General features: G+C 46.4%; 4 protein-coding genes across 6 annotated transcripts; 2 read left to right on the forward strand and 2 right to left on the reverse strand.

The window, feature by feature from the left end:
* Window positions 1-235: 235 nt before the first annotated feature.
* On the forward strand, window positions 236-6,759 carry BTBD18 (BTB domain containing 18). The gene is made up of 2 exons (XM_045893616.1): window positions 236-359; window positions 4,703-6,759. The coding sequence occupies exons 1-2, from the start codon at window positions 236-238 to the stop codon at window positions 6,757-6,759; spliced, it is 2,181 nt and encodes a 726-aa protein (XP_045749572.1).
* Window positions 6,760-7,330: 571 nt separating this feature from the next.
* Window positions 7,331-9,268, reverse strand: SELENOH (selenoprotein H). Its single transcript, XM_045893615.3, has 4 exons — window positions 8,971-9,268; window positions 8,739-8,884; window positions 8,491-8,621; window positions 7,331-7,702 (listed from the first exon to the last, which is right to left on the reverse strand). Exons 1-3 carry the CDS (start codon window positions 9,090-9,092, stop codon window positions 8,521-8,523), a joined length of 369 nt encoding a protein of 122 aa, XP_045749571.1. The 5' UTR covers window positions 9,093-9,268; the 3' UTR covers window positions 7,331-7,702; window positions 8,491-8,520.
* A 419-nt stretch (window positions 9,269-9,687) lies between these two features.
* Window positions 9,688-19,143, reverse strand: TMX2 (thioredoxin related transmembrane protein 2). 3 transcript variants are annotated; one of them, XM_045893612.3, is made up of 8 exons: window positions 18,862-19,138; window positions 12,602-12,662; window positions 12,244-12,357; window positions 11,898-11,974; window positions 11,554-11,660; window positions 11,302-11,367; window positions 11,080-11,209; window positions 9,688-10,537 (listed from the first exon to the last, which is right to left on the reverse strand). In XM_045893612.3, exons 1-8 carry the CDS (start codon window positions 19,048-19,050, stop codon window positions 10,391-10,393), a joined length of 891 nt encoding a protein of 296 aa, XP_045749568.1. In that variant the 5' UTR covers window positions 19,051-19,138; the 3' UTR covers window positions 9,688-10,390. The 3 variants fall into 3 exon arrangements, with proteins under 3 accessions (XP_045749568.1, XP_045749569.1, XP_045749570.1); XM_045893613.3 differs by lacking the exon at window positions 18,862-19,138 and having other exon boundaries at window positions 12,244-12,432; window positions 12,602-12,651; XM_045893614.3 differs by lacking the exon at window positions 9,688-10,537 and having other exon boundaries at window positions 11,085-11,209; window positions 11,313-11,367; window positions 18,862-19,143.
* A 255-nt stretch (window positions 19,144-19,398) lies between these two features.
* Window positions 19,399-27,360, forward strand: MED19 (mediator complex subunit 19). The gene is made up of 5 exons (XM_045893620.3): window positions 19,399-19,702; window positions 25,189-25,445; window positions 25,611-25,707; window positions 26,009-26,103; window positions 26,310-27,360. The coding sequence occupies exons 1-5, from the start codon at window positions 19,435-19,437 to the stop codon at window positions 26,376-26,378; spliced, it is 786 nt and encodes a 261-aa protein (XP_045749576.2). The 5' UTR covers window positions 19,399-19,434; the 3' UTR covers window positions 26,379-27,360.
* Window positions 27,361-27,907: the final 547 nt, after the last annotated feature.

Below are 27,907 nucleotides of genomic sequence, written 5' to 3' on the forward strand. Positions count from 1 at the left end.
AATCTACAGTTGCTTCTAAGCTCCCACATGTAACCACTGTGATATTTCTTGAGAGACTTGGCACAATTTCTGGGCTTATGATAACTCAGCTCGTGGCTATTATCTCCCACTTTCAAGATTTTTCCTACCATTTCAAAGACAAAAAACAAATTAGGTACAGCCATTCTTCTGAAATATACTTTCTTGTCCACAGGAATCTGATCTGTGAAAACCTAGGAGGTTTGTTGAGACCAACATGTGCTCTCCCGCCAGTTCCAAAATCCTATACAGGAATCCCCGGTTTCTCCGGTTAGCTTTTCTGCAGCTTCATCACCAGCAACAGACTGGTGTGTTCTGTGATGTCCTTCTGCAGGCAGAAGGTAAGACACTAGTGCGGACTCAATTGAAAAGTCACTATAGAATACTCACTGTAGAATAAGATAAAATGAGTTCAGGGCCGGGGAGTAGAGCATAAAACCAAGAAAATGTATTATTGCCCTTGAGCACTATAAGTTATTTGGTAAAGAGCTGTTTGTTTCTAGGACAGTTATTGTTTCCAAGAGTGAAAATGAGACTGCTTTTTCTCTTAAAAAATGTAAGTGGGGGGGCACCTGGGTGGCTCAGTCATTAAGTTTCTGCCTTCAGCTCAGGTCATGATCTCAGGGTCCTAGGATCGAGCCTCACATCTGGCTCCCTGCTCCACAGGCAGCCTGCTTCTCCCTCACCCACTCCCCCTGCTTGTGTTCCCTCTCTTGCTGTGTCTCTGTCAAATAAATAAATAAAATCTTTAAAAATATATATAAGTAGGGGGGGTGCCTGGGTGGCTCAGTTGGCTAGGCATCTGCCTTCGGCTCAGGTCATGATCTCAGAGTCCTGAGTCTGGCTCCCTCCTCAGTGGGGAGTCTGCTTCTCCCTTTCCCTCTGCCCCTCCCCCTGCTCCTACTCTCAAATAAGTAATTTTTTTTTTTTTTTAAGATTTTATTTATTTATTTGACAGAGAGAGGCACAGTGAGAGAGGGAATACAAGCGGGGGAGTGAGAGAGGGAGAAGCAGGCTTCCCGCCGAGCAGGGAGCCCGATGCGGGGCTCGATCCCAGAACCCTGGGATCATGACCTGAGCCGAAGGCAGACGCTTAATGACTGAGCCACCCAGGCACCCCAAATAAATTTTTTTTAATTTAAGATTTTATCTATTTATTTGACAGAGAGATAGCAAGAGCAGGAACACAAGCAGTGGGGAGTGGGAGAAGGAGAAGCAGGCTTCCTGCTGAGCAGGGAGCCTGATGCGGGGATTGATCCCAGGACGCTGGGATCATGACCTGAGTTGAAGGCAGACTCTTAACGACTGAGCCACCCAGGCGCCCCTCAAATAAATAAAATCTTAAAAAAAAAAAAAATGAAAGTAGGGGCACCTTGGTAGTTCATATCGTTAAGCATCTGCCTTTGGCTCAGGTCATGATCTCGGGTCCTGGGAAGGATCCCTGTGTCTGGCTCCCTGCTTAGTGGGGAGTCTGTTTCTCACTCTATCCCCCCACACACACTCCCCCCCCCCCCCCGCTGGTTGGTTCTTTCTCTCAAGTGAATAAATAAAATCTTTTTAAAAAATGAAAGTAATGTAAAGTTTAGTAAGCATAGAAATTCTGTAAAAGGTGGATAATAATGTAATGAGATGATTGTGAAGATGGAGTTAACATACACATAGCACTTAGAACAACACTTTTAATATACTAAGCACAATATAAGTGTTAGACAATACTATTACATATTTTCCCATTTTCTTGACAAGCTTCTGATTAATTTTTCTCATCTTCAAATTGATGGTTTTTGTTGTTTGTTGTTAGACCTAAAAATATAGTTTATTTCCACCCCTTTTCTTTACACTTGAAATGTTCAGTCGGTATGAAGTAGAGCCTGGTATCATGTATTTCTGTTGGTTTTTTTAAGTAGGCTCCATGCCCAGCGTGGAGCCCAGTGAAGGACTTGAACTCATGACCCTGAGATCAAGACCTGAGCTGAGATCAAGAGTCAAACCCCTAACCACCTGAGTCTGGTATTCTAAAAAAAGCCCAAAACTAGGAGTCAGAGTCTTAGCTTTGTTACTTAGAAGCTGAGTGACAAATGGGCAAGTCCCACTTCATCTCTCTGGAGCTCAGTTTCTTCATTTATAAAAAAGGATTATGACAGCCATCATCGTGTAGTACTCTATACTTTGAAGAGTCCATACAGTATCATCTAGTGTCTCATTTAATTCTTACAACAGCCTTGTGAGGTAATGTTACATGATTCCAGTTCTATAGATGAGTTAATTGAGGCTTTGGGAGTTAAGTGACTTGTCTGTTGGTGCTCTTAGTAAGTAGAGTTGGGATTCATTCCTTAATTCAAAATAAAAAAAAATCAATTGCCTGTTGTTTGTTAGAACAGTGTACTAGCATGGGCATACAGTATATATGAAGATAAAATCCCTCCTTGTACAGAAATCATGAAAAGGGGAGAGAAACCCTGAAATAACCAGTGGATCCAAGTAACTGTGCAATATAACAACATTGGAGTAAGTAAAGGCTGATACAGGAGCACAAGAGAGGGGCACCTTCCCAGACGTGAGGAGGTTGGGGGACAGGGGTTAGGGTGATTTTCTTGGAGAAAATAACCTCTTAGTGGAGATCTGGAGGACAAACAGGAGTAGGAGGAAGTGGGAAAAGATTTTCCCGGGCAGAGAGAACAGCATGTACAGAGATTTAGATACGGCCAAGGATTTGTGAGTGGTTCACTATGGCTAGAGGGCAGACTCCAAGAAGTGTATTGATGAGAGATACGGCTAGAGAAATTAGCGGCAATGTGTAAGTTCTGAAGTGTTATGGAAAGGAAGTAGGTCTTATCCTCAGAACATTGGGAAATTTTTTTTTTTAAGATTTATTTATTTATTTTAGAGAGTGTGCATGCAAGCAGGGAGGGGCTGAGGGAGAGGGAGAGAGAGCATCTCAAGCAGACTCCCTGCTGAGTGTGGAGCCTGATGCAGGGCTCAATCCCATTACCCTGAGATCATGACCCAAAATGAAACCAGGAGTCAGACACTCAACTGACTGAGCCACCCAGGCACCCAGGGAAATGTATTTAAAGGTATTAAGAAGAAGGTCATGATCAGATGTCTACTTGGGCTGCATGAGAAGAATTATTGGATTGTTGTTGAGTCCAGATAGGAGGCCATTTTGGAATCCAGAGTGGGAATGGTGGCCTAAAACTAAGGCATTGAGAATAGAGAAAAATGTATGCTTTATAAACAAAAAGCATTTACAAAACTTGGGGCAGTTAAGGGCATGGGCTCTGTAACCAAACTCCCTGGGTTCACATCCCCTCCGTGTGACTTGCTAACTGTGTAACTGTGATGGGTATGTTACTTAGCTATGCCACGGTTTACTCATCTGTAATAACAGCTACTTCACAGAATTGCAGTGAAGAGTAAATGAATGAATACTGGTAAAACCCTTACTTAGTACATTACATGGCATGCAATAAGGACTCAAGAAATAGTTTGTTGTTGTTTTTTTTAAAGATTAATGTTTGAGGGGCGCCTGACTGGCTCATTCAGTGGAGCTTGTGACTGTTGATCTCGGGGTTTTGAGTTCGATCCCTATGTTGGGTGTAGAGATTAAAGTAAGAATCTTTAAAAATAAATAAAAATGTTTGATTAGACACAGTAGGTAAAGGAGAACAATCAAAGATGACTTGTTTCCAGGCTTGGGCAGCTGGATAAAGTGGATACTTATTTTGAAGTAAGAAATGAGAGGTTTTGGGGTTAGGGAATGGAGTTCACTTTCTAGAAAGGTTGATGCAGGCTATGGCATGTTTAGCGTCTCAGGAAAAAGGTATCTGGGCAGAAGTAGGACCTGGGAGTCAGCAGCAAGCCTTTGGAAATGGAAGCCAGACTGAGATTGCCAAGGAAGTGCTCATAAAGAAGGTGGCTGAGGACAGACGACTGCTGGTAGGCAGTGCCTAAGAGGGTCAGGAGAGAATTGAATCCTGATTGTCTATATCCAAAGCTCACATTCTATTACAGCTTCTATAAATTTTTTTAAACTCTCATGTGAGTCTAAAAAAAATTTGATCCCCTCCTTTGTGTCAAGCAGTGGGTTTACCTCAGAGAGCAAGACAGGTATAGTCTCTGTCCTCATAGAGCTTCACTTCAGTGAAGGAGGTGACACTTACAATATGGATAGCTATAAGTGCTCTGATAGCTAGAGTACCTCTCTGTGCCCAGGAGCACCTAACCTAGACTTGAGGTGGGATGGGGATAAGCTTTCTGAAAGAAGTAACGTCCAAACTAGATTTTCAGGGTTTGTTTTTCAGATTTTATTTATTTATTTGAGAGAGAGAAAGAGCAGGAGCGGTGGGGGAGGGGGGGGGGCAAACAGAGAGGAAGCAGACTCCCCTCTGAGTAGGGAACCTGACGCGTTTCTTGATCCCAGAACTCTGAGATCATGACCTGAGCCGAAGGCAGACAGTCAACCAACTGAGCCATCCAGGGCCCCTAAACTGGATTTTGAAGGATAAAATGGAGTTAGCTGGGTAATGACAGAAGGTTCCAGGCAGACAGAAGGAACAAATTTCTATTTGAACTCCCATGGAGGAAAACTGAGAGAAAGGGCAGCACACTTGGGTAGTAAAGACTCTGCTTAGCCCATGAACATGCCAGTTTGCATGAGATAACAAAGTGGATTTCCTTCCAGGTGAGGCAGTCCCAGCTCATTGCTGCATCCTGTCAGCCTGCAGCCCCTTCTTCACAGAGCGCCTGGAACGGGAGAGGCCAGCTCAGGGTCGGAAGGTGGTGCTGGAGTTGGGGGGCTTGAAGATCAGGACACTCAGGAAGCTGGTGGACTTCTTGTATACCTCAGAGATGGAAGTATCTCGAGAAGAAGCCCAGGATGTGCTTTCTGCTGCCCGTCAGCTCCGTGTATCTGAGCTAGAATCCCTTCAGCTAGAGGGTGGGAAGTTGGTGAAGGCCCCCCAGGGCCGAAGACTGAACCGGGAGTGCTTACAGCCTCCAAGTGCAGCACCAATCTCTGCCAGGGTGGTGGCATCCAGCCGCCGCCCTCGGACTCCACTGCCTACAACCCAGACTCCTTGTCCTCTTGGGCCAGTGAGATTGAAGTCCTCCGGGAAGGAGGAGGGGCCCCTGGAGAAAAGCAACCGACAGAATGCAGAGAATTTGTCTGGCAATCTGCTCAAGAAGGCCAGAGCTTGCCCAACTCCACAAGAAAAAAGCTCTTCACCATCAAGCCACAGTCAGGGACCAAGAGAGAACAAGAGTGACCCTGCCCTTGCTCCTACAGCACTTTCCCCACCCAGTATGTATCCCTCTGTGGATGAGCGGCTATTGCCCAGAAAGATCAGACTGAGTCGCTCAAAGCCGTCTCCTGATCTCTGTACATCCAAGCCTTCCAGCATGGTAAGCGGACCTAGCTCAGTACCCACAGCCCCTGGCCGGCGCCTTTGGCGGCAGAAGAGTATAAATAAAGTACCAGAGGACAAGGAGAAACCAGGGGCAGCTAGTCCTCTACAGAGCATCCCAAGCCCATCTGGCCTTGGAAAGACAGGTGGGATCAAGAAGCGGAGCCCTGAAGTCAGGGCACCGAACTCCGACTCCGCAGAAGAGGGGCAGGTTGGAAGAGTGAAACTTCGGAAGATTGTCAATGGGACATGCTGGGAGGTGGTACAAGAGCCTCCCCTCAGAAACTCTCAAGATAGCCCTCAGATCCCAGAACCTCAATACTCAGAAGCGCCTGCGAGTACTCAGCCATCCTCACTTAATGAGCAGGAACAGTCATCTTTTCGGGTAGACCTGTGTCAGGACTCCCCAGTATGCTCTAGGCTCCAAGACATTCTGCTCTCTGCTAGCCACTCCCCAGACCACCCAGCGGTGAAGTCCGAGTTCGGGTCCAGTCCAGAACTGGTAGGGAAGGAACCCGGGTTGGATATTGACTGCAGAGAGCCCTATGCTTTTGACACAGACCTGCTGGGGCAGCCCTGCGAAGCCGAGGAGTACCGCATCACAAGTGCTGCTGCCACCAGTGAGCTGGAGGAGATCCTGGACTTCATGCTGTGTGGCTCAGACATTGAGCCCCCCATAGGGTCTCTGGGAAGTCCTGGGGCCGAGGGCTGCAGGACCCCTAGCTATCACCTGACAGAAACAGGAAAGAACTGGATCGAAGGGGAGGAATGGTGTTTGCCCGACATGGAACTCTGGCCCAGGGAGCTCACGGGACTGGAAAAGGAACCTGTTGGTGAGAACAATGAGCCAATTGAGCCCTTTAGCCCCCTTGTTATGTCCTCTGAGAACAAAGAGCCAATTGAGTCCCTTAGCCCCCTTGTCATACCCTCTGAGGTGAGTGAAGGGGAGGTACTTTCAGTAGGAGGCTCTTGGACTCCAGATCTAGAAATTACCAGTTCCCAACCACTGGATGGTCAGAGAGATAAGCTTCAGATTGACTCTCTTGACCTTCCCCAAAGGTCCTATGAGGACCTCTCACCTCCCTGTTCAAACTGGATGGATACTAGGCCAGAAGTGTCCCTAAGTATGGATGAGGTATTGTATCCTGCTCCAGAGGTAGGCAAGGAGGTACTTGGCAACTCTGAGTTGTTGGACCCACTTCCTGCCAGCTCCGAAGAGGAAGAGATTGATGTGGTGGACTGGACATCAGAGGGGAGGCTGGTGCCCACTGGTATTCCCTCTGTGTGGCCCGACCCTTCCTCAGAGTCAGATACAGAGGTGGACATACTCACGTAGAACAGGAAGTGCAGGTTAGGGGCAGTGGGAGGGTGGGAAATGTTGGCTAGCAAAAGGTTTATTGGCAGAGGCTAGCACGTGCCCTGTCCTCTTAGCACAAGAGGCAGGTGTACTCCTAGTTCTCTTTAGGTCCCTTCCTCTCCTCCCCAGGCTTTGGGAGCCAGGCAAAAGTGTACCGTGGGTACGAAATTATGAACTTGAACCATCTTATTTCTTTGTAGTCTATTTTCCAGTTAGTGATAAACAAGTGAAACTACAAACTGTGTGGTCCCCAACTCTACTGGGTCATAAATAACAATCAACACCAGGTCTCCTAAGTTATGAGGCATCTAGTCACTGCTAATTCAGTAATAAATGAGAAAGAATACCCTCTGTGAAACAGAAAATGTCCCAGAAGGTGTGAAACAGTGCTGGGGTGGAACAAGTGGGTACGAGTAACAGGACATTTTCCCAAACCTAATGTATGTGGCTTATTCAATCCAGTATGGGAGGTCTAGCCAAACCTCTGCAGAGGCCAAAAAGACATAACTTCCATCATCACTTCCAAGAAGTGAGTTGAAAAAGATAGATGCTTTTTTAAAAAAAATAATTTACTTTTTTTCCCCCCACAGTTTTTGCAAGTATTTCACATGATCTACCAGAGAACCTAGGAGCTCCAGGTTAATTTGTGACCTCAGAATATGAAAAATACAAGGGGAGCCAATCCCACAAAAGGCTGGTTTTGTCCATTTCTTACCATAAGATTAAGTTTTACTTTATTATTCAGATACTTTATTTCAACTTTTATTAAACCAAATCCAAGAACTTTTCAATGCCTTACTAGAGGGTTGCCTCACAACTGAACCATCCTTTCTGGAGGGGAAGAAACCATGGCTTCAGGTACATGACTGAAGTTTTGGCCATGTTCCATCATAAATGCTCCACCACCACCAGGGACAGGAGGCTGTAAACATGACAGGCGAAAAAAAGGTTAGAGCAGGGGTCCAGGCAATCCTAAAGCCTGAGGAAGCTGTGCCCCCCACCCTAGAACCCACAAACCCAGGGGGAGTTCAAGGATTGCATCCTCCCCCACATTTTACTCAGCATATCAAGTGCCTGACGACAATGTCCCAGTACTAGGGATAAAGACCAGTCAAATCCTTGGGGCCACGAGTGACACTACTGTAGTTTTCACAGGGGATTAACAGAAAACATACTAGGAACAAAAAACACAAAAAGGTAGGGTAGGGGTAAGCACACGTGAGGTTACACAAAAATTGTGCCAGTAATGGGGGGGGGGGGAGAATAACATAAAAACAAGTGTCAACGACCTTAACTCACAAAAGAGGAAACCGGTGGGGTTTACACCACCAACTTTATGAAACGAATGCCATCAGGTGTGCAAAATAAGTTTCTAACAAATACAAAAACGGTCCGTACCCACCCCCCACCCCCACCCCCCGCCAGGGCAATAACCGCCATCTTCAAAGGGCACAACTTGCATTTCTATGAAGAGCCATTCACATTACCATCAGCAGCCTACAACTTAGCTCAAAGACAGTGAAACACGCAGTTAGCAAAGGGCACACTAAGAGAAAACAATTTTACTGCCGATTTCTACTTTTCCTACCAGCAGAAAGGGGAAATCCTGAGCAAGAAAAGAGTTACAAGTTGTAGATCATGTGTGAAATGAGAGGACTGTGAGGGCTGCTTCGCAAATACCCCAAATCCACCCCTACCCCCCCTTCATACCTCAGCGCGAGGACTTCTGCCCAACACACCCTACGAAAGGTGCTTCTTCAGCTCCTTCACCACCTCTTGAGGCTCAGGGAACTTGAGTTTGCGTGGGGGCCCCTTCTTAATCCCAGTCCAGAGCTCCACACCTGGGAAAAGACCGAGGAGGCGAAGTCACTTTGGAACGCACCAGCATGTCCCCCAAATGCCGAGGTGCCCGCGGGCGGAGCCCAGCGCCTCCCGCCTGCTCCCGCGCCGCCACTCACTGGGGCCGTCTGGGCGCAGCAGCGTCACCTCGAAGCTGCCCCTCCGGGGCTTGGCAGGATTCACCTCCACCGGAAGCTCCGGGGTCTCCAGGCGCAGCGCCTGGCTCAGGGCCGCGGCGTTGCGCCCGTAGACGCGTCAGCTCGTGCTAGAGAGAGGGGGGGAAGGTCAGAGGCTGGGGCCCTGGCCTGCGGCGCCCTGGCCCGCCTCCCCGGGTTTCTGCAGCCCCCTCACCAATGCTCGATCACGACGGTCGCGGCCTCCACTGCCTTCCGGCCGCCCGCCGGCTTCTCCTGTTTCGCCGCCGCCGCGACCACCGCCCCCTCGGCCTTCCGCTTTCTGCCCCGAGAAGCCATGGGCCTGGAGCCCGGCAGGGAGCCGAGCCGAGCCGGGCGCGAAGAGGGGTCCGGCCAGCGCCGCTCCGAGCTCCAGACCGCAGGCCAGCAAGCCCGCCGCCGGGACAAAGCGTCTCCCTAGCTGCGCGAAGCGCTGCCGAGAGCCCACGTGGTCTGGAGGCGGGCTCCCTGGGCACAACCATTCTGCCCGCGGCGGGGGCCGCTAGAGAGCCCCGGCCGAACCACCCGCGCTTGCGGAGGGGCGCGGACTAGGCAGCTCCGAAACAACCCTGGCTTCACACAGGCGTTTCCGTAAGCCTCCGTCGGGCTGAATCGCGTGGGCCACAGCACACAGACCCCACCCCCGCCCACACACCTGCTCCCTGGAAACCGCGGGCCAATCCCAAAGCAGACCCACAACCTAACTCGGCGAGGTCAGTACTCCGGGATTACTGTAACTAGCATTCCCTAACTCGCCCTCATCCGGGGGACCAGTGCCGGGCAGTTGGAGAAACTCATCAGGATGGCCTTTGAAGTTGAGGAGGAGCTATGCACTTCCTCTGCAATGGCCAGGCTTTTCTAATGGGCGAGGAACACACAGAGGCGCAAACAAAAGGAAATCCCAGTTTCTTTATTATGGAAAACCATCAACTGGGTGTTGGGAGTAGGTAGGAGAGTAAGTGAAACCCCATTCCTGCCCCAGGGCTTTCTCCGGGAGGCCCCACCACACAAAGGAATGTCTCAAACCTATTCCCCTTCCTCCCAAACTCCAAAAAATAGGGGGATTATTCAATATTATCTTCAGTGGTTAAAGGTGTCTCCTTGGGACCAGTGGCAAAATTAGCCTTATACTTTTTAAAGAAGGCCACAGGCCAAGCCAGAAGTGCCTAAATAAGCAAGGGTCCTTGAGGGAAAAATCCTAGCGCAGACTCCATACACAGGCATCTTCTGTTAGGTTGAATATAATCTAAGCAGACTGTGTAGGTCCACTAAGAGGAGGGATGAAAACACAGCATGGTGGAGACAGGTGAGTGGTGGACAGTAACTGATAACTGACCCAAGCTTGGAGGGAAAGCATTTCCTCATCCATGGTGGATTTCTCCTTTCTTCCAGTGAAAGTTGGCCACAGCAGTGGAGGCCGTCCTGGAGGATGCCTGTCAATTCCCTGGAAGCCTCTTTAAAATCCGAAGCAGCCCCCTGCCCCGCTCGGGGTAGCCAAAGGAGAAAACATAAATAAAAGGCGCAGGCCTCACGCAAGGCTTGTGGTTACAGGAGGGGCAGCGCCTCAAAGGTGAGGAAGTACTGACAAGGCAGGGATTCTATTTGTCCTTCTTGCTTTCCCCATCTGGCACTTCTGTGGGGGTTGAGGCCGCGGGCTGCTCCTCAGGGCTATTATCTCCAGCCTTTGATAGCTTCTTGGCCCGTTGATACAGTTCATTCAAATTGAATTCTCGGATCACATTCTCCTGCACAGAAGAGGTACATACGCACATCAGGGTTCTGGTTGGAGAGTCCTTACTGGGAAGTAAGAAGTATTTAGACACAGTCTAGGAAAGAAGGAAGGAGAGGACAGAAATCTACTCTAAACTAACTCTCCTTTTTTGGGTACCTGGAAGTGTCAACCCTGTACAGTTAAGTACCCGCTAGTGACAACCACTGTGCCAGGAATTACAACTACATTATTTAATGTCCTCTACAAAACAACCCTGCGATCCAAGTGTTACTCTCTTCAATTTACTGCTAAGGAACCTCAGGCCTACAGACTATACTGACAGGGCCTTTGACTGAATCTTAATTAATAACTGCTCCCCTGTACTAGGAGTTCTGGCACACGGTAGAAGCACAACAAATTCGCTAAGTGAATTCGTGAATGAAATCTGGTAACTAGTCCACACTCTCAAAACTAGTGGGCCAAGTGGCAGAGCCAGGAATCAAACCCAGGCTGGGCTCCAAAGCCCATTACTGTTCTACACCCTTCTCCAAACCACTCGCTCACTCTTTCAGATACCTCAGAGAAGGTCCAAGAGACAGCTCGTCCTTTCTTGTCAATCTGTGGCCGCCGCATGACCTCCTTGCCACCTTGGAATAGGATCAGGGTAGGGAGCTGCTTGGTGAGGGGCGACGTGCTCACTTTGTACCTACAGGGCCCAGAAAGTACTCTATAAATGCATCTGTCTACATCACTCCAAGTGGTTTACTGCTCAGACCCTCTGTCCAGGCCCTTACATACCGTGTACTAACATCAGTGTAGCGTCCAACATCCACCTTCCCAAAATTTAGCCCTGTACAGTTGTACCTAAGAAAAATATATTATTTAACATAATGAAAGAAGAAAATGGGTCAAGGGAAGTGGAAATACAGATATTTGCGGAGGGGGGGGAGAAATGCCTTTGGTTACAATGTGCAGAAATCAAAGCCAAAAACACTGAGAGGGAAAGTACAGCACCTCTGCACCCATCATCCCTCCCTATACAGTACTCACTTGAGGGAGAGGTCAGCATAGATAGGAGCAAACGACTGGCAGTCATTAGACCAATTGGCAAAGAACTCCACAATCCAAGTGACCCTCTTGTCCCGCTCTAGCTCTTCCTGCCACACACAGGGAAGAAACAGTGAGCTGGATCACACAGGCTCCCAGAAAGGTTCAGACTTGAGCATCTAATTCCTCACCCTGGCTTTCCCTCCCCCGTCTCCCTAGCTCCAGTAAGGATCCACAGTGCTCTTGACTTCCATTCTGAAGCAGTTACTCCTCCTAGTGAGTAAAAAGCACAACTACAAAATCACCCACAAGGGACCCAAGAAACAGGAGAGAGGAAGAGAACTCACATCAATGGTTTTATCATTGAAGTACTTAATGTACTCAGGGCCCATATACAGGGGAGGTTTGCACGTCATCAGGAACACTAAACACGGAAAAAAGAGGTCAGAGGAAACATATAAGGCCTGCAGCAGGGGATTTACTTTCAAACTGAGTCAAAGATTTTAGGCACCAAAGAATACACTTTGTGGACGGACATATGCAGACCACTGACACATTCTCTTCTTCTTAAAGTTTCTGTAGATTCTTATCACCTGAGCCACATACATAATTAATGAACTACAAGATATGGAAGAAGGGTATGGAGAGACTTGTCTAGGGTTGGAATTTGGTTCCCACAACCAGTCTCCTTACCTATGCAGAGTGTGATGTAAAGCAGGCCCATGCGAATATCCAGACGGAAGAAAAGAATTGCATTGGCCACTTTACTAAACATGAAGATGTTGCCTATATGTTGCTCCACAGTGACTGAAACACAAAGATGTCACAGGTCAGGCTGGGCAGCATACTCCTATATCCTGTTTTGTCACTCTTCCTGTGGTACTTTGAAATGGGAGAGGGGGAAGAGGATAAAAGTCCAAGATCAAATTCAGCCCTGGCATGGAATAAGGGACTCATTCACCAAATAATGCCCCTCTCATAACAAGAATGAAAGCAGCTCTGGAGGGCATGTGGCCTAAGCTCAAGAAACTGAGGAGCAGGCTAAACTTACTGGATCTGCGGTTCTTCATCATCACAATGGCACTGAGGAACATCAGGATCTCCACTTCTCTCTGGAACAGAATCAAAGTGACAGGAATGCCATAAACACCGATGCTTTGGGTGGGTGAGGGAGCCCAATATGGAATAAAAACCAACAGAGATCCAAATTGGGAATGGTACCAGTAAAGAAATAACTGGAGTTGGCGAAGATGTGGTGGGAAAAATACCAGTCAGGTTCTACCCTGCTACAAACCGGCTGGTGCCCTTTGGCAGATCACTTCACCTCCGGGCTTTGCTTTCCTCAGTGGAACAGTATCTGTCTCAAAATGTTACTGTGAGGAGTAAATGAGATAATGGGTATGAAAGAACTGCATAAAGCCTAGTACCGTTATAATACTGTAAGACAATATTACCAACTCAAAATAAAACAAAATAAATAAAAGTTTTCCAGGGAAACTTCTGTAATATTCCATTAATACAATATCTGGCTATTCCATTTTTTGGGCTTTGTTTACATTAACTCATTCCTCGCCATCCAATATTCATAGTGATAATCCATGCACTTTTAATAGGATTTGAGAGCTGAAGGGGGCCTCTCAGAGCTTTAGAAGGCCGTTTTCAGTACCTTGGGCTTCCAGTTCTTTCTCACTTTCTAGGCTCTAAGGTCTGTGAGACAAACAATAATCATGAAAAAGAAACGAACAAGGTAATTTCATTGAAGAGTAAAGACTGTAATGCATAACAAGGACCCTGTGAAAGAAAGCATGGTAAGGGGGAGCAACTAGAGTCTAGATGGTCTGAGGCCTTCCAGACCTTTTTGTTTACAATATAGGAACCCAAATCACTATTTCACACAGAACCAATCAACTACAATTTACAACTAGAAGTCAGGGACCTTAGGTCCTGGGTTTTTAGCATCAGTCTCTAACAAAAAGTAACCGACTGGCTTTAGCAATAGACACATAAAGTGGGGGTTAGGGAATATGAAAGACCTTACTAAATATACCCGAGCAGAAAGCAGCACATTTTCACAAATGAAATTGGGTTACAATTGGCATATAACAAACGTGGAAAGATGAACTTAAAAGGAAAAAAAAAAAAAAGGACCTGTGGTCAAGCAGGAGACCAAATGTAGGAATGAAAGGAAGAGTGTCTAAAGACAGTGGGTCAATGGCAGAGACTGGCTACGTATGCTCCAAACCCAGTTTCTGTTTCCTCCTGCACGTACTGCAGCTGGACTCTCAGTCTACTCGCATCCAAGTAGCACTGTGTGGCTAGCATTCCTGCATGGAATGTGAGTGGAAGCGATGTGCCACGTCTGTGCGGGGCAGGAAGCAAGTGCGTGTCCTCATGTTCCAGCTTCCTGTGCTCATCTGCGGGCTGGCTGATGACCCTAATGCCACAGGGGGAGGCAGAATGAGCCTGGGTTCCAGACAAACGGCATGAAGCAGAGCCCCTTTGGTTGTTCTGTTTGTTCCTTGTTTTTAAACTGTTTATTATGGAAAATTTCAAACATACATAAAAATAGGATACTAAAAGGTAGCAGAATGTGCCCCCCAAAATATGCTACTTTGGATTATTCTGCATTATAATTTTGAGCCTAAAAGCAATGAAGAAGTAGATACAAGAAAAGTTCCTTGCTCTCCCTCTATTTGTCTAAAAGCAAGACATACTTTATTTTTAGATTTTATTTATTTATTAGAGAGAGAGAGAGAGAGCATGCGCACAAGTGTGGGGAGGGGCAGATGGGGAGGGAGGGGAAAAGAATCTCAAGCAGACTGTGCACTGGGCTCGAAGCCCCACACCCGGCTCAATCTCACAACCCTGAGATCACAACCTGAGCCAAAACCAAGAGTCACAAGATTAACTCACTGAGCTACCCAGTTGCCCCAAAGCAGGACATAAATATTTTGAAAGTATTCCTCCAGCCCTCTCTACCAGGACAAAAGTTAATCAAGGGAGACGATTTTAGACCCTATCAGCCTGGAAACAGCACCAGAGGAAACTAACAAAACAAACAAGAGCCTTTATCTACCATTAGTTTACCTTCCCACAGTTTGCTGTCCTTGGAAGCCTTTGTTCAGTCATTTCTCCAAAAATGTATTGCTTTTTGTTGAGGATGTGATATAAGCCAGAGTTCTAATCCACCTCTGAGTGAATTCATTTTCCCTGGATATCTCCCATATATACATGAGGTATACATGTTAATAAACTTGTTTATTTTTGTTTTTAATCTTTTATTACAGAGGTCTCAGCCAAGACCTCAGAAAGGTAGAGGAAAGGGGGCGCCTGGGTGGCTCAGTCGTTAAGTGTCTGCCTTCGGCTCAGGTCATGATCCCAGAGTCCTCAGATCCAGCCCTGCATAGGGCTCCCTGCTCTGCAGGAAGCCTGCTTCTCCCTCTCCCACATCTCCCGCTTGTGTTCCTTCTCTCACTGTGTCTCTCTCTGTCAAATAAATAAATAAAATCTTAAAAAAAAAAGGTAGAGGAAAATTTTCCTCCCCTACAATACTTTAATCCCCACTACTCAGATTTAACAGTAACATTTTGCCAAAACAGTTCCATTTCATCTATGCTACCCACTTTTTTTGGAAAAATTTAAAGCAAATTCTAACTATATCATTTCACCTGCAAATACTTCAGTGTGTCTCTCTTACAGATAAGGACTTTCTTTTTAAGGGGGGGAGGGGCAGAGGGAGAGGGAGAGGGAGAGAGAGAATCTTTTTTTTTTTTAAAGATTTTATTTATTTATTTGAGAGAGAGAGAATGAGAGAGAGCACATGAGAGGGGGGAGGGTCAGAGGGAGAAGCAGACTCCCTGCCGAGCAGGGAGCCCGATGCGGGACTCGATCCAGGGAGTCCAGGATCATGACCTGAGCCGAAGGAAGTCGCTAAACCAACTGAGCCACCCAGGTGCCCCAGGAGAGAGAGAATCTTTTTTTTTTTTTTAAAGATTTTATTTATTTGACAGAGAGAGACACAGCGAGAGAGGGGAACACAAGCAGGGGGAGTGGGAGAGGGAGAAGTAGGCTCCCGGCCGAGCAGGGAGCCCGATGCAGGGCTCGATCCCAGGACCCTGGAATCATGACCTGAGCCGAAGGCAGACGCTTAACGACTGAGCCACCCAGGCGCCCAGGAGAGAGAGAATCTTAAGCAAGCTCCACACCCAGGCTGACCCGAGCAAAATCAAGAGTTGGATGCTTAACCAACTAAGCCACCCAGGCACCCCAAGGACTTTTTTTTTTTAAGGAAGCCCCCCCTTTTTAAAGTTTATTTATTTGTTTTAGTAATCTCTACTTCCAATGAGGGGCTCAAACAACCCCAAGATAAAGAACTACATGCTCTTCCAACTGAGCCAGCCAGGCACCCTGGGACCTTTTTTTTTTTTTTTAAACAAACCAAAATACCATTATCACACTTAACACAATTAATAATTCCTTACTGTCATTTAATATTTGGTCCTTCTTCAAATGATCCCAATAATTTCAAATTGTCTTTGTGCAGTTGTTTGTTCAAATCAGGAACAAGCAAGCCAGATCCACACAATGCATTTGGCTTATGCGTTTCTTTGGGTTTTCTTTTATCTCTAAAGAATATCTATTCTTCCTTTTTACCCCAGGCTACTCATCTTTTAAAGACATTGAGTCATCTGTACTCTCAACTTTCCCACTTTCTGGATTTGGCTGCTTGCGAACTTACGGTATGTGTTCTTCTGATGATGATTTTCTATCTCCCATATTTCTTGTAAAGTGGCAATGAAATCTAGAGGCTTGAATACAATGAAATCCAAATCTTTTGCCAGAAATACATCATAGGGGCGCCTGGGTGGCTCAGTCGTTAAGCGTCTGCCTTCGGCTCAGGTCATGATCCCAAAATCCTGGGATCGAACCCCACATCGGGCTCCCTGCTCGGCGGGAAGCCTGCTTCTCCCTCTCCCACTCCCCTTGCTTGTGTTCCCTCTCTCGCTGTGTCTCTCTCTGTCAAATAAATAAAATATATATTAAAAAAAAAAAAAAAGAAATACATCATAGGTGGTGCTAGAGATTCCCTATTGCATCCCTTCAGAGGATACATCAACCTTTCATCTGATGGATTTAGCATCCACAGATGATCATTGCCTAGGTTTATTATTTCATTAGGGGTTGATAAATGCTTTTGTTGTTGTTTGGTTGGTTGGATTTTTCGTTTTTTTGTTTTGTTTTTTTAGTAAGCTCTATGCCCAACATGGGGCTTGAACACATGACCCTTGGGTTGTATGCTCCACTGACTGAGCTAGCCAGGTACCTCTCTTAAATTATTTTTAAATTTTATCAATCCTTGGGACGCCTGGGTGGTTCGGTCAGTTAAGTGTCTGCCTTCGGCTCAGGTCATGATCCCAGGGTCCTGGGATGGAGCCCCACATCGGGCTCCCTGCTCAGCAGGGAGCCTGCTTCTCCCTCTGCCTGCCGCTCCCCCTGCTTGTGCTCTCTGTCTCTGACAAATAAATAAAATCTTTAAAAATAAGTAAATAAATAAACTTGTGTCACATCCCTGAAAAGTTGAGGCTTGTTATTTTATTTTTATTTATTTACCTGTTATTGCTAACATTATTTACCTTAATATCCTAACTTTCCAGTCATCTAGGTAAATCAGTAAAACATGGATTTTCCAGGAAAACAAACACTGGTTATGAACTCTATGTAATTAATTTAAAAAAATTCCATCAGAGAAATAGTAAAATACAAAAAATTCCAGTATTTTGCATATTATTAAATGAGAGTATTCAGAGAAATTAGTTATATAAAACGTCCCTATACTTATTAAAATCTTTACTACTACCCACTTACATCTTTGAGTCCCATTTTGGTTAAATCAGTATGGAATCCAGTAGTCCTCCCTTATCTGTGGTTTTAGTTACCTTCAGTCAACCACAGTCTGGACACAGATCATCCTCCTCCTGACTTACCAACAGAAGGTCAACAGTAGCCTAATGCTATGTTACAATGCCTATGCCATTCACCTCACTTCATGTCACCTCACTTTATCATCTGATATCATCATCATCAGAAGGATGAGTACAGTGCGATAGGATATTTTAAGGGAGGGAGACAAAGAGATCACACTGACATAATTTTCATTACATTACTTTGTTATAATCGTTCTATTTTATTATTAGTTATTGTTGTTAATCTCTTACTGTACCTAAATTGCAAATTAATTTATCACAGGTATGTATGTATAAGACAAAATATCATATATATAAGGTTTGGTACTATCCAGGGTTTCAGGCAACCACAGGGGGTCTTGCAATGAATATCCACCGCCCCCCCCGCCCCAGCTGCCCCACATAAGGAGGGACCACTATAAAAATAGGATCATCTGAAGTAGCATGGGTACACTACACTTGAGCTTATCAGTAATACTGTCTGGGAAAGGACAGAGGAAGTATGAAAGCGTTAGCAAGGGACGGAGAATAAAAATAACGGAGTGGGTGCTGGTAAAGGTCAAGACTCACTTTGGGGACTGGGAAAAAAGACAAAACCTCAGGCTGACCCTCCTCCCTCAGAACACTGCTGCAGCTGTACAGCTGAGAGCACCGAGCTTCAACTCCTTTTTCTCCGCTCTCACTCAAGTACAGCAAGACTCTCGAGAGAGATTTCTTTACAGTTTTTTTTTTTACAATTTCTTTTCAACGGGTCTAACACTTGTGTTCACTTCTGCATCCTCAGGATGCGGCAGAGTGCCTAGCAGATAGTGCATGCCCTGGAAGTGTTAACTGAATTAAGAGACGGCTGATGGAGTGTGCAGGTAGTATGGCCAAAAGAGTGGTTTCAGGTCGCATTCACTCACTAGTTGACTCACTAGTGACTAGTTTGGCAACTCGCCTAACCACGCCGAGATCAATTTCTCCATGAATAAAACGGGAGTACTACTACCCTCCTTGTTTACCTCACTGGCTCCTCAAGAGGCTTTCTATAATGGGTAGCCTTGTAAAATACTGAACATGTGTAGAGTTTGGGTCCAACTGTTGACCAGCATGAATGGTGAGATGGAAAGAACCCTGGACTCAAGGATCCGAAGAGCCAGGCTGCTAAGCAAGTTCACCGGCTGTTTTCCCATCTTAATTAAGCATGAAGAGGTTTAGGCTCGATGATAGTCCAGGCCCTACATTCTAACAGTCTGTAAGTCCGCTACAGGCTCGGAACCTCAGGTATCGTCAAAAAGGGGAACCTCGGGGCTCCCGCATGCAACCTCGGGGAGCAGGGACAGTGAAGGTCGCGGGGTCCGCTCACCCAGTCAAAGTCACACGGGTTGCCGTCTTCGCGTTGCGTGGGGAGACTGTTGCAGAGAGGGGGTAGCTTCCTCACGAGTAGGAATGCAACAGAAAGCAGGGCTGACAAAAGATAGTAAGGTCGGGCCAGCCATCGTGAAAGCCGTGGCACCGAATACACCAGAGCAATTAAAGGTGCCAGGACCGCCATCTTTCCGGCCTTTGCGGCGCCCGCCCAGCTTCGGCGTCTGTAGGTCTGGTCCCGCCTCTCCCACCATTGAGACTTCCTTTGGGTCTAGTCTCGGATGCACCGCCTCTGCGCCCGGAAGTATATCTCTGATTGGACGCTGCGGCAGGTAGGGGATTTGACATTTTATTGGTCAATCTAGCTGTCGCTTTCTCTAGTTAAGTCATTTTATTGGATATGCAACCGTGGCGATGGGAGACTACAGAAAAGAATTTAATAAATTTAGATAGCACTTCCTGAACGTTCTCCTAAAGCGACGGAAGTAGTTACCCGGAAAAGGTAGGCGGGGCACCCAATGATAAGCGGCTCCTAGAGGAAGAGGGCGGGACATCGTGAAGGGATTGTCCAATGAAAACGACCGACGCCAGACACCGGGACCGCGCCGGGGCGGAGAAGACGATGGAGAATTTCTCGGCACTGTTCGGAGCTCAGGCTGACCCACCACCACCTCCAACCGCACTCGGCTTCGGACCAGGAAAGCCTCCACCTCCGCCTCCCCCTCCTCCGGGCGGGGGCCCCGGCACGGCCCCGCCGCCCACTGCGGCCACGGCCCCTCCCGGCGCCGACAAGTCGGCGGCTGGTTGTGGTCCCTTCTATCTTATGCGGGAACTTCCAGGTGAGTACTAGGCCTGGCCGAAGGTAGCCAATCAGATCATAGCGAGGAGATGATGGGCGTGGCTCTCAGCCTGCCGGGGTAGGTATGAGGTAGCCTCGGCAACGCGTGTCGGGACCTTGGAGCTCAAAGTCGGAAGGGGTCTGAGGATTCACGACCAAAGGGATGACATGAATTTTTGGCCTGGACTGGGAAGGGGGAAAGCATGCGTTTCCGTGACCATGTTTCACACCATATTTGGCTCTGTCCCTGATCCTGGTTTATGGTTCCCTAGAAATTATCCAGAGTTTGAGTTTGGAGCTCGAGAGGCCTGATTTAACATCCCTGCAGACCTAAGGTTTTCCAGATCTGTCACAAACATGCTGTTGGTTAGAGGCATGTTGCCCTCCTTCTAAGGGCCTCTGCGTGTCTTCAACAGTCGGAAGGAGGGATTAGAATCGAACCAAACATTTGTTTTGTTGAGCACCTACTGTGTACCAAGCACTGTTCTAAATGCTTAAGATACAGCTGTGAGTAGGACTGACAAGATCTTTGCCTGTTTTGGAGATTACATTTCAGAAGAGGCGGCACAGAGTAGTACACTAGATAACATCAGGTAGCGGTTAGTGCTACAAGGAGAAAATGTGATAAAGAATTGAGGCAGAACTGCTTTAGCTAGAGTGATCAAAGAATCCATCTCTGAGTAGATAATATTTGAGCGTAAATGTAAAGAGCCAGTCATGTGTGAATGGGAGAGATAAGATGCAAGAAATGAGGTCAGAAGCCGTGGTGTGAGGGAAAAGCTTGGAATATCTGAGGGTCAGAAGACCAGTTGGACTCCAGTGAAGTTTCAAGGGAAAGAGTGATAGGAGATGAAGGGGGGAGGAGTAAGTAGAGGCCTTTGTAAAGTATTTAGATTTTAAGTTCAGGGGGAACCATTTTATTTATTTGTTTTTAGTAATCTCTGTACCGAAAGTGAGGCTCAAACGCACCACCCGAGATCAAGAGTCGCATTCTCTACTGACTGAGCCAGCCAGGCACCCCTCAGGGGGAGCCGTTTTAACACAGGAAAGTGACATCATCTGATTTACTTATTTGTAATTATCCAAACAGCTACATTAAGAATGGAAAGCGAGGAATTCAGTCAGAAGTTACTGCTTAGTGGTCCAGGAAAGAGATGATGGTTTGGACTAGGCAGTAGCAGTGGAGGAGAGAAGTGAACTGATGCAGGATAAACGTTAGGGATAGAGCTTATGGGAACGAAGGATTGAATCTAGAAGTAGAGAGGAACTGAAAATACTTGTAAATTCTTGGATTGAATAGTTGGGTGGATGGTAGTGCTGAGACCAAGAAGGAACAAGTTTGGGGCGCCTGGGTGGCTCAGTTGGTTAAGCGACTGCCTTCGGCTCAGGTCATGATCCTGGAGTCCTGGGATCGAGTCCCGCATCGGGCTCCCTGCTTGGCAGGGAGCCTGCTCCTCCCTCTGACCCTCCCCCCTCTCATGTGCTCTCTCTCTCTCATTCTCTCTGTCTCAAATAAATAAATAAAATCTTTAAAAAAAAAAAGTAACAAGTTTGAGGAGGTGGAAGTCAAAAGAGTCATTTTGGACATGTTAATTCTCCAGATGGCCTTTCAGTTCCTCCCAGGTCCTACTGCTACATCAGGAATTGAGGGAGATAATAATGCATATTGGTACAGTGCTTTGAAGTTCACAGTGCAGTTATATATGTAATAGAATTTGATACTGAGAATAGCCCCTTGAGGTAGGCATGTTATAGTTGAATAAAACTGAAGCATAGAAAGGTTGACTTTCCTTTGGTCAGTAAGTGGTTGATGTCTCCCAGCAGTTTCTCTAACTTTACCTATTCTGATTGTGCCTATTTTTATCAAGCAGTTGACAGATACTGAGATATGTTTTGGGCAAATGCTGGTTTATGTAGGAAGGGCAGCATGTGGTGAGAAGGGGAGAGAATATGTCTAGTCCTTGCTTTTTTTTTTTTTTTTTTAAGATTTTATTTATTTATTTGACAGAGACACAGCGAGAGAGGGAACACAAGCAGGGGGAGTGGGAGAGGGAGAAGCAGGCTTCCCGCAGAGCAGGGAGCCCGATGCGGGGCTCGATCCCAGGACCCTGGAATCATGACCTGAGCCGAAGGCAGACTCTTAACAACTGAGCCATCCAGGTGCCCCTAGTCCTTGCTTTTTTTTTTTTTTTTAATTTTTTATTCTTATGTTAATCCCCATACATTACATCATTAGTTTTAGATGAAGTGTTCCATGATTCATTGTTTGTGCATAACACCCAGTGCTCCATGCAGAACGTGCCCTCCTCAATACCCACCACCAGGCTAACCCATCCTCCCACCCCCCTCCCCTCTAGAACCCTGTTTGTTTTTCAGAGTCCATCGTCTCTCATGGTTCGTCTCCCCCTCCGATTTCCCCCGCTTCATTCTTCCCCTCCCGCTACCTTCTTCTTCTTCTTCTTCTTTTTTTTTTTTTTCTCAACATATATTGCATTATTTGTTTCAGAGGTACAGATCTGAGATTCAACAGTCTTGCACAATTCACAGTGCTTACCAGAGCACATACCCTCCCCAGTGTCTATCACCCAGTCACCCCATCCCTCCCACCCCACCCCCCACTCCAACAACCCTCAGTTTGATTCCTGCGATTAAGAATTCCTCATATCAGTGAGATCATATGATACATGTCTTTCTCTTTTTGACTTATTTCACTCAACATAATACCCTCCAGTTCCATCCACATCGTTGCAAATGGCAAGATTTCATTCCTTTTGATGGCTGCATAATATTCCATTGTATATATATACCACATCTTCTTTATCCATTCATCTGTCGATGGACATCTTGGCTCTTTCCACAGTTTGGCTATTGTGGCCTAGTCCTTGCTTTTAAGGAGTTTATTTTACTTAGGGATATAAAGTATGTGGTTTAAGGATAGTGACTGTATTTCTTGTAAAGGCTAATCTCATTACTTCGTGGTCATGCCTCATATACAGCTATTAAGAACTACATGATGGGGGCCCCTGGCTGGCTCAGTAGGTAGAGCATGCGACTCTTGATCTTGGGGTTGTGAGTTCCAGCCCTGCACTGGGGGTAGATGTTTACTTTAAAAAAAAAAAAAAAACAACAAAAAACTACATGCTGGTTTTCAAAATGTGTTCCTTGTTATCCAAAATGACAGAAAGGGGGCACCTGGGTGGCTCAGTCGTTAAGTGTCTGCCTTCAGCTCAGGTCATGATCCCAGGGTCCTGGGATCGAGCCCCACATCGGGCTCCCTGCTCGCCGGGAAGCCTGCTTCTCTCTCTCCCACTTACCCTGCTTGTGTTCCCTCTCTCTCTCTCTGTCAAATAAATAAATAAAATCTTAAAAAAAAAAAAAAATGACAGAAAGAGTTGTCACTTGAGTCAGACGTTGAAAATTTCATATTGGTGAAGAAAATTTGGAAGAATTATCTTATAATTACATCAGTTTTCCTAAAACAAACTTCCTAAAAGGAAATGAGATGAGAAGTGTGTTTCTTAGGAGATAATGGAGACTCATTTGGATGGATTAGAAACGTGGCATAGGCCAGTAGTAGTTGATCAGGCCCCAAAACTAAGTTACAGTAACATGTGTTTTACCGTGAGTGCCAAAGGAATTTGAGCTTTTTCCTGAGGATAATAGGAAACCATTGAGATTCACGGACCGAGGAGTATTGCTTCTAAAAATATCCGGAGAATATGGGTGCCATGTATTGAAATAGAGAAGCCCTGAGTGAGGTGGGGAAGATTTGGGAGTTTAAAGAAAATGAATCTTCATGGAATTGACTAAGAGGAAGTTGGAAGTGTAAGACTAGTTTTTAGGAGGGGAGTTTTTAGGAGGCTGGGGAGAGAGGTTTAGAAATCATCTTCATGGGGGGGTGCCTGGGTGGCTCAGTTGGTTAAGCAACTGCCTTCGGCTCAGGTCATGATCCCGGAGTCCTGGGATCGAGTCCCACATCGGGCTCCCGGCTCAGCGGGGAGCCTGCTTCTCCCTCTGAACCTCTCCCCTCTCATGCTGTTTCTCTCTCTCTCTCTCTCTCTCTCAAATAAATAAAATCTTTAAAAAAAAAAAGAAAGAAATCATCTTCATGGAACTGATAGTCAAAACAGGAAGTTGGATGGACTCATAAAGTGTTTAGGAAAAGCAGGAGTGCCTTCTCACGCGGGCCTTGAGGATGAAGCCTCTGGAAGAGGAGAGCTGACAGGTGGGAAACAGCAGGATGCTAGCCTGGCCGGAGGCAGCGCCTAGTTCTGAGGAGCAGTACTCTGGCGCTGAGTGTTCCGCCCTTACAGTAGACCATGTTTCTGAAACGTTTGGCACGAGAAGGGGAAACGGGAAGGATAGGGTAAGGCCTTGGGGTATGGAGGGAGAATACCTTGCTCGCTTAACTTAAAGTTACTGAGCACCGAAGGTGTGTACTGCATTTGGCACCCGTGATACATGTACGAACAAGAAAGACACTGTCTCGGCCCCCAGGGGCCTCAGATCAGAACCTGGGTTTTTCCAAGTGAATGGTTATGAACAAGCCACTTTCGTCATCATTTGCATTCTTCGTGTTCCTCGTAACTGTGGATGAAATTGTAGGCTGGCTAGCTCCACCCTTTGCCACTAGATCCGTATTAGATTACTAACAAGCTTCCATTTTTTGAAGAAAGTCAGCCATGCGATATTTATACTGATAGTGCCTTGCATCTATAGAATATACTTCTCCATGTTTTCATTTGCACCTTGAAAAAGAATTAAGTGTGCTTAAGATCGCTGTTACTCCACTGCAGAGATAAGAGGAAACTGAGGCATAGAGCATGGCTAGGATTAGACTTCTAGTTGTCCAGATGCTAAGGGAACATTTCTTTCTTTGAGGCAGAGTATTATACTTGGCATTATGAGTAATGGAGATGGTGATAACAAGTTAGTCAGCAGTAGCTAAAAAATCCTGTTTTTTATGTAAAGGTAATTAATGTTTCTTGCTAGTAAAAAAAAAAAAAAAGGAAAAAAAAGTCCTTGACCAGACACTCAAGCCATTGGGTCATATTTGGCTCTTACCTTGCTGGTGGCCGAGCTCTGAGGTAATATCCTGCTGTGTCAGAGAGTGTAATTTCTCACTAGTGTATTATATGAGAAGCACTCAGAACAGTGTTTAGCACAGAGTAAACATCATGTAAGCGTGGTGAGTCCAAGTTGGGGAGAGTGTCTCTTGCTTTGGGGTAGTTTCCATCTGTGTCCTCATTGGATGTTGTGGATTTTTCTCCTCGTTCCAACTTACCATTCTATGGTATATATTTTTAGTGTTTATTATATGTTATTTAGTTGTGCTGTTCTTACTTAAGAAAATAAATTCAAATCTTTCTAATTGTCACTTAAAAGATTCCTTATTTAGGTTAAAATACAGTCCTTCACTTTCCCTCTGGGTGACTAAAAAAAAATACTCTTGGGACTAATATTTTTTTGTTCTTCTGTGTCCTCTAGGTAGCACCGAGCTGACAGGCAGCACCAATCTGATCACACACTACAACCTAGAACATTCCTATAATAAATTCTGTGGGAAGAAGGTGAAGGAGAAGCTAAGTAACTTCCTGCCTGACCTGCCAGGGATGATTGATCTGCCTGGTTCCCATGATAACAGCAGCCTCCGCTCTCTCATTGAGAAACCCCCTATTCTTGGTGGCTCTTTTAATCCTATTACAGGGACCATGCTGGCTGGCTTCCGCCTCCACACTGGCCCGGTGAGTCCCCTCTTGGGGAGGAAGAAGGCAAACGGGGAGGCCTGAAAGGCGTGGAGGTGGTTTTTCTGTCCAAGTCTGTTCCTTCATAACTACTGAGCAGAACAGATGATGGGAGCAGGGCATTTCCTCCCTCCACTCACCTGGACCTTCCTTTGGTTCCTTCAGTTACCGGAGCAGTGTCGTCTGATGCATATTCAGCCTCCCAAGAAGAAGAATAAGCACAAGCACAAACAGAGCCGTACCCAGGATCCTGTCCCCCCAGGTAAGAAACAGTTCGGTTCAAAGCCAGAAAACCTGGATCTGGTTGGACCGTCCCCAGTTAAAAACTCAGTTAGGTTCCTTACAGAGCCCCAGACTCCCAAATTCTCTTGAAACTGGTATAAAGGTAATTAGTGTTTCCTGCAAGTAGGTCTCCTGGGCAAGGAGAAAGCTGGAATGGTGCTTTAGCAGTGCCTCCCTATCCTTTCTGGCCTTTAGAAGAGCAGCTGCCCTTGACTAGGTTTTCCTGTGGTCTTCAGACCCTAGCAGTAGGGACTTTTGGTAGCCCATACTGTTTCCTACAGAAACACCATCTGATTCTGATCACAAGAAGAAGAAAAAGAAAAAAGAGGAGGATCCTGAACGGAAAAGGAAGAAGAAAGAGAAGAAGAAAAAGAAGGTAGGGTAGGGACCTGCTGCTGCAGCCCACCAAGTCTCCCCGTCTCCCCCTGTCCTCGATGGTCCTCTGCCTCAGGTGGGACCCACGACTGAAAACCCAGGGCATGTTGCAGTTTTTTCCAGTACAGCCCGGACCAGGGCCACAGCCACGGCCGCCACGGCCACGGCCACGGCGTTCTCTTACCCCTCCTTCCTTGTCTTCCCCAGAACCGACACAGTCCAGACCACCCAGGCGTGGGCAGCTCTCAGGCCAGCAGCAGCAGCAGCCTCCGCTAGCCGGGCTCTGCCGGGATGGCTTTCCCTGCTGCACGGAGCCTGCTGACAACAGCCGCCCTCCAGCTTGGACACTGCCGCGGGAGCGTCCCCTGCAACCGGGTCAGCAGCCAGCCCGCACTGTGCTGGGCTAAGATCAGTGCATTAGAGAAGGGCCATGCTTTGTAAGGCTCAGCCCAGTTGGCTTTCTCATGGACATCTCTTCCTCTCCCAGGAAGGTTTCTTTTCATCTCTTTTGTGCAGTTGCTCTGATTTAGGACATTGTCTGATCTGTGAGGGTTTTTCTTTAAAAAAAAAAAAAAAGTTTGCATTTATCAAACTGGTTGAACTGTGGCTGCCTGTTAAAGAGGTAAGTGCCTTTCCATGTGAGAGTCAGGGTTTAAGCCAGGGCGTTCAAAGATCTGAGGGGACTTTGGGTCTTACCGTTACATTATTAGTAGGCAGGGAGACGACCAAGTGAGACGGGGAACAGGGTGCGCAAGTGAGGCAGAGCCCGCTAATACATGTTCACAGCAGACACTTAACACTCTGCCCGTCACGCTGAGAACCAAGCACCTGGATGAGGCTCCACAGGAGGAGCTGATCCAGTTAAGGCTCATCTGTCTTCTAGGTCAGTTTTGTGTTAAAACAGAACAGCCAACTGAAAAAGCACCCACAATCACCAGTGTATGTCAACAAGGTTGATTCCTGGTGAAGCCTGTGATTTTTTTTTTTTTTTTTTTAAATCTCTGGCAAAGGTAAATGCTTCTCTTGTCTTTATAGGAATCTTTGCCCTGCCTTATTCCTTAAAGACAATGAAACTATTAGGCTAATGTGAAAACATTTCTAAGCTTCTAAGATAGCCACAGAAAGGCACCCTGAACTAGCAGAATGTGAAAGAAATTCCTTCAGTCTTTATAGCAGGCCAGGTAACTGGAAATGTCCATGAGAAAACCCAAGCTATTGTAATCTGACTTTAAATAAATTTGACACAGAACAGTTAAAATCTGTTGCTATGAGCCAAGATTGTTACTAGATCAGTAGGTGGAAAACCATTCATTGAGCTACAGTTTTAATCTAGGATTTCAGAGCAAGAGTGTATACACCTAAGTCACGGACAGCGAAAATAATGGGTTCTGGCCAGTTTCCGGAGATTTAGTGTCTGAGGCGGCCTATTTAAAATTAGGGCATAGCCTTTTTGCTTTGGACAAACAGAAGAGACAACCGTGAGCGATCATACTGAAGTGCCAGCCATATCCAGGCAAACAGCCTCTAACAGGCTTTCATCCCTCAATCATCCACTGTCTCACCTCTGGCTACATCCAAAGATTTTTACTTTCCAGAGACAAAATTCTGTATTAAAGAACTGTGGCAGTTCTCTAAGCCTTAAAACAACAAGGAGCTTAGGTGGTCAGAGGGTTCCTCCTAGGAATTTTTGAATTAAATCACCAAAATAAAAACAGGACCTGTTGTTTTAAGTGGTTATTCCCACTACAGTGCTGCCTAAGGGTGGGCCAGGACCAGAGAAGCTTATGAGGTTTTCTTTGTGACTT

The sequence above is a fragment of the Mirounga angustirostris genome, unplaced genomic scaffold (genome assembly GCF_029215605.1).
Source record: "Mirounga angustirostris isolate CCGP_5_RB_7025 unplaced genomic scaffold, mMirAng1.0.hap1 SCAF_13, whole genome shotgun sequence".
NCBI lineage: Eukaryota > Metazoa > Chordata > Mammalia > Carnivora > Phocidae > Mirounga > Mirounga angustirostris.